The sequence below is a fragment of the Mirounga leonina genome, unplaced genomic scaffold, assembly GCF_011800145.1.
Source record: "Mirounga leonina isolate KUSES-001 unplaced genomic scaffold, KU_Mleo_1.0 Mir_53, whole genome shotgun sequence".
NCBI lineage: Eukaryota > Metazoa > Chordata > Mammalia > Carnivora > Phocidae > Mirounga > Mirounga leonina.
The window spans coordinates 89,315,419-89,321,248 of NW_023270807.1; the positions used below are offsets into that span (position 1 = coordinate 89,315,419).

Genomic DNA, 5,830 nt, shown 5'->3' on the forward strand with positions numbered 1-5,830 from the left:
TGCTCTCGTGCGCTTCCCCGCCGCGTCCCGGGCACCCACCCTCTCCCGCCCTCTCGCAGCCCCGCGACCCGGGCGTCCCAGGGACGGGTTCAGTGAAAACAGACGCTCAACTAAAAAGCGGTCCCGCAGACCTGAACCTTCGGGTTTGGGCTCCTCCCGGTACTTGTAAGGGAAATGGGTACACGAGAGGCTCAGAAACTGCGAGGTGGAGAGGGGGATACGCATTCCCCTGCGAGTTTGCCGAGAGACAGGCGGGAGATGAGGGTGCGTCCCGTTCCACCAGGGTGCCCCTTTGGCCCATTTCTCTCCGAGGACACTTCCAGCGCCCTTCCGCCGCGCCTCCTCCTCCAGCGGCGCTTCCTAAGCCGGAGGGGCCTAGGCCGCGCCGGGCTGCGCTAGCCGGGAGCCGCCCACATCCCGAGCGGCCTGGGTGGGCGCCGAGCCCCGACGTCCCCTCCTCACTACTCCCCTTTGCTGTTTCGGGCGGGAGCCCGCGGTCGTGGGGTGGCCACGGGCCTTGGGACGCGGAGGGTCCCGGGGGAGAGGTGCCGGGACCCGGACGCTGCGAGCCAGGGACTAACTCCCGCAGCCCCGTGAGCCCCGCAGGAGTCCGGAGGGGTGAGGCTGAGCTTCCGCGGGGCGCCTTCGGAGTCGCCGCGGTTCTCGGTGCCCGGGCCCCGACGCCTGTCCCTAGCGCCCCAGGGCGGCGGAGAGGCGGGAGCGAGCGGCAGGGAGAGGTAGGAGTGTACCCGCCAGGACGCGGAGGGTTGGGAGCCCACCCTTCCGACGGGCGGCGGGAGGAGGAGAGTGGGGCCCGAAGTCCGCAGAAGGACCTGAAAAGGGCAGTTAAATCTTCTTGTCTGAGCGAGATGCTCAGAGAATCTGGGCTTTTGCAATTTCTGGTAAGGGTATCAGTGGAGGCGACGAAACTTGGCTTGACCCAGCTGCTTGGAAAAAAAAAAGTTTGAGGAGACACAAGTCCTCCTCCTGTAAGAGTTAGAAAACCTTGCACATCGTGGGCCCCTCAGGCCGCCGCTCCCAACCCTTTCTCGAGATAGAAACCCAAGGTCCCAGAACCTCGAGGAGGGAGAGGAGTTCCTATGTGCGCAGCCAAAGCCGGCCCGCTTTCCCTTTCTAAATGTGACTTTCTCCCGCCCTTAAAGTTCAGTCACCTGCTTAAAGCACCTCGAGGCTTCTAGTGCGAGCCTTCTCAAGATATCTCCGCCCACGAGGATTTCGCTGTTCTCTTAAATGTAAAGCAACGTTTATTCTGGAATGAAGGAATCCTCGCTGTGTTTCTAGATTGAATTAAAAACTGCCATAAACTTGAGAACTTTCGAGAAAGTGGCAAATTTACAAGGAAGCAATTTCGGCCAAGCACCATTCTCACCATCGCGGTCATACGCTTTTGTAACGGGCGTCAGTAATTCGAGTATTTAACGGGAATTGCAAGTAAGGGTAGCTTGCAAAGTCACATCCCCAAGAGGACCAGCCCTCACCGGGACAAGAACCTTCCCTGGAGGCCAGTGGCTAATGTTTCCTCTCAATAGATCAAGAAACTCCAAGCAACCGGGTTCCAAATAATTTTTCTGCTTGAGTTCCTGTCCTGTTCTTAAAGGAATCCTTTCTCCCAGTCTCCCTAGCCCAAGGCAGTTTTTGTAAACCAGAGAAGAGCTCAGTCTGCCTAGGGCAACTTCCCCAACGCTGGAATCAATGTCTCTTTTCTGCTTCAGTTGGATAATTCAGGATAGAATTTCCTGGGCCGAAGGTTCCTTTTGGTGCAGTTTCCCAGGAAAATGGACCTCAGAGCTCTTAAATTTGACCACAGCTGGGATTCATCACAGCAGCACAACCTCAAAATTCACCTCTCCCCTGGTGTAAGGAGTGTGGCTTTACTCCTTTCCAGCACCCAATTTAAGCTTCAGCTCTAGAGAAGGGGTGAAGCCCACCACTAAGCCTGTGGTCAGGGCTCCAGTCTTTCCCCAAGACCAGGCCTTCAGATCCAAAAGTAGCAAGTAGCTCAGGGGAAAGTCATTTCCCTGATTGATGAAACTTCTCCCCTCCCCTTTTTAAATAATAAACTCACCGGGAAAGGCTGGAGGGCTGCCTTGTGTTGGTTTCAAATAAATCCTCAACAGCTCTTTCCTCACCCAGAGAAATGAATCACCCTTGGGAAACAGACGATTATTCCCCCATTTGTCTGCTGAAAACCGGGGGAGATAAGCACCCTCCACCGTAGACCCTCACTTTGGTCTTTCTCCCTGGCAGTAGGAGAGCTTGAGGGGAGGTTGAGGGGGTGGGGGAGATGGAGGGGGATGAGTTAAATAGAACCAGGACCCACTGAGATGCCCTCCCAAGGGCAAGTGGTGGGGACCCCGGGGAGGAAAGGGTAGATAATTCCTAGATGTGCTATCCATGCTGGATCCTGGAGAGAGAGAGCTCTCTCGCTCTGCAGTGGAAACCACAGGCTTCCTCTTCTTGAAGAGGAGTTTAAGTCTCAACCAACTGATGGTGAAGTTACATCTAATCCAGAGGCCAATTCCAGGGTGGTATATTTCAATCAGATTTTCATTTTTCTTCGTAAGAAATACAGGCTTGTGCTGTTGGGGTTATCGTCACTAGGATGTGATTTCTTGTCCTGTGTGAACAAATAAACAAAACCTTCCTGCTGGGTCACTTTTGCGCATACAAACTATATGGAACTGTTATGGAACTGGGGGTGAGGGATGAAGAGAGAAAAGTAATTGATTAAAAGGACCCCTGTTTTAGCCATCATTTATGTAGCAGATGCCCAATATATTCCGCTAATCAGACTTGCAATCTAAGGTAGGAAAGAAGGGAGAATTCCTGCTGTAAGTCTTTGAGATGCTGGGACTTAGGAGGTGGTTGGCCTCATCCAAGCTCACCTTGCAAAGCAGAGTGGACTTCCCTTTCTCTGTGGGTCACACTGCCAATGGGGCATCAGAAGAGTGGGTATTTGATTATTTTCTAGGACCCCTCTTTGTTGACTTAAAAAACATATACTGGATTTTAACCCGTTTATTCTTTTTTTAAAGGCCACGTGGTCAATTTAAAGTGAAAAGAAGTTAACTTACTGCTTCATTCCTGTCTGTTGTCAACCCAGCTGGTGCAGCCACCACTCTGCCTCTCATTTCCTGTCACTTTGGGTTTTCAGATTACTTTTTTAAAATCTCAGTTGCTGAGTTTATGAGCGTCTGGTGACTGCCTAGAAATAAGGAGCTCAAATATCACAAGACTACCAATGTGGACAATGCCCCCATTTGAAAGACATCTGGTTGTAATAATTAACACCAATTTATCTGACCTTTTTACCTGTGAATGACCAGAGAAAACTCTTTGTGTCTGCCCACCCATCCAAATCTCTCACTCCCTGCCAGATACACCTTACTGGGTCCGTGCACTTTTTACCCACTCCCCCCATCTTCAAAAATTTTAGGCAGAGGCAAAGCCAGGATTTAAAGGTTCTTTTTTATTTGAAATCTCATCCAGAAACACTGGTTATTAATAAATATATCATAGTTATCAAGAATATATAAAAAATAAAGACAGGTATTGTCTTTGAGGCCCTAACAAAATATTTCAAGCAAATGTTCAGGAAAATAAAAACAGCACCCCTCCCCAAACCACGATAACTTTTCAAAGCTGATGATAGAGAGAGCCGACCCCGCATGCAGAATCACTGAGCAAGTGGGGGATGGGGCAAGCTAGTAGAGGGAGCCCGAGCTCTGGCCATAGCTGGCCCCTAGAACAGCCTAGGGATGGAGTTTGGGAATGGAGTTCGAGAGGGTGGTGGTGTGGGGGGAAGAAGCGCTTGTGCGTGAGTTTGGGTCTTTGCACTCTGCCCCCCTTTTTTCATTTCAAACAACCACAAGCAGATATATGGATACTTCAGAGAATTCACTAATAAATCCTTGTTACAAGGAAAATGGCATCAAGGCCTGCACAACATGTTTATATAAGATTCATTTAGAAGCGTGCATGCATTCTTTTGACCTACACTGCGTCTTAAGGAAAACCCACATTAAGAGATGTCATGCCCTGGACCGGAGTTGAGATTCAAAACTTGGGTCTTGATCAATCTCTCTCTCTCTTCTCTCTCTCTCTCATTGTCTCTAGAAAAACAGCTGTGGAGAGGATAGTGACAATCGTAACTGCATCTATCTCAAAGGAAATATTTACATTTGTTTTTGCAAAAAAGGAATGTTGTCTTTTCCAAGGTGAGAACGCAGAGCCAGAGAAAGCCAACTCTAAAGTCCCTTCGCAAGTTTTTAACCACACCGATCCCGTCTTTATACAACAAATGCAGTTTTGACAAGAGCATATGTAAGTGAGAAATACTGGCGCGGCATGGGGAAAAGAAGCATGCATGCAAAACACACGACGTCTGGTTCGAGTCCCCCTTCGTTACCACCTAGAAATTGAAGTTTGGTTTTGGTCCTTTCCCTCCGGGGGTCTAGAAGGGTCTGAGATCTCTCACGCGGCGTGGGAGGCCGCAGGACCCCGTGCTCTCCCTCCCGCCGGCCGAGTGCTCAGCCACCCTCTTCCCTCCTGGCCCAGCACCGTGGTCCCTCCCGCCTCTCTCCCCTCATCCTCGGCAGCCGGGCCGTGCGCTGCTCACTTGAGCAAGTCCTTGGACTCGGCCGACAGCCGAGCCATGCTGGCGGTGGAGAGAGCGGAAAGGTGCGGCGGCGGCGGCATCTGGCAGATGGTGCACGGGCAGGGCAGCCCGGCCCAGTGCTGGAAGCCGCTGCCCAGCTGCAGCGCCGGCGGCGTGGAGGGCGCCTTGAGCAGCGAGTGGGGAGGTCGAATAGTGCCGATGGCCGGCAGCGAGGCGGCGGACAGCGGGGACGAGGCGTTGCCGGACGAGAGCGCGCCGCCCAGGATGGGGTGCACCGGGTGCACGGCGTTGGCGGCGTGTGCTGGGTGGCCGGCGGAGTGGCCCACGGTCCCGCAGTGGAAGGCAGAGTGGTGGCCCCCGTAGATCTCGCCAACCAACCTCTTCATCTCCTCCAGGGAGCTGGTGAGCATGAGGATGTAGTTTCTGGCCAGCAGGAGAGTGGCGATCTTGGAGAGCTTGCGCACCGAGGGCCCGTGCGCATAGGGCATGACCTCGCGCAGCCCGTCCATGGCTAGGTTTAGGTCGTGCATCCGCTTGCGCTCGCGGCCGTTGATCTTCAGCCGTAACTGCTGTAGGTCCTGCTCCGACAGCTGCTTCTTGATTTTGTACTTGCTGCTCTCGCCCGTGGCCTTGGCGCCAGCCCGCGAGAGGCTTTCCCCGGGCATCTTCTGCACCATGTCGCCCTGCGTGGAGGAGACCGAGTTGAGACGGCTCTCCTGGTGGTGGTGGTGACGGTGGTGGTGTTCCCTCAGATACATCTCATCCATGTCCGGCGATGAAGCTCTGCTGGAGACAGAGCTCGAATCAGAATTCATTTTATTACAGGGGATGCGGCCCTACCGTGGGGAGGCTTTAGGTGGGAAATTAAAGAAAATCTTGAATTTAAAAAAATCTGCGCAGCCCAGCGACCCACTTCTCAGCGGCAAGACGTGAGAAGAAAAGCTGAGGCACTGCCTATCCCCGCCTTTCTCCCTCCCCACTCCCTTCTCTCTGGTTCGGCTGTTTCCTGGACAGCGGGTTGGTGTATGCTTGGACTAACCTCACGCTGAAAAAGAGGGGCTTTTATAGAGCTGCGCCGGAGAAAAGAGACAAAAGGAACCCTCCTATCTATCCTGGGCTGGTTAGGATGACGTGCCATCATTCAGGGCGGTGCGCTTTGCTGTCCCATTTAGCAAGGATTCCTATTCATAT

The 5,830-nt window shown here is 53.0% G+C and overlaps 1 protein-coding gene across 1 annotated transcript; it reads right to left on the reverse strand.

Annotated features, from left to right (window-relative positions):
• Positions 1–4,635: 4,635 nt before the first annotated feature.
• Positions 4,636–5,454, reverse strand: OLIG3 (oligodendrocyte transcription factor 3). Its single transcript, XM_034991576.1, has one exon. The coding sequence runs from the start codon at positions 5,452–5,454 to the stop codon at positions 4,636–4,638; it is 819 nt and encodes a 272-aa protein (XP_034847467.1).
• Between the last annotated feature and the right edge of the window lie 376 nt (positions 5,455–5,830).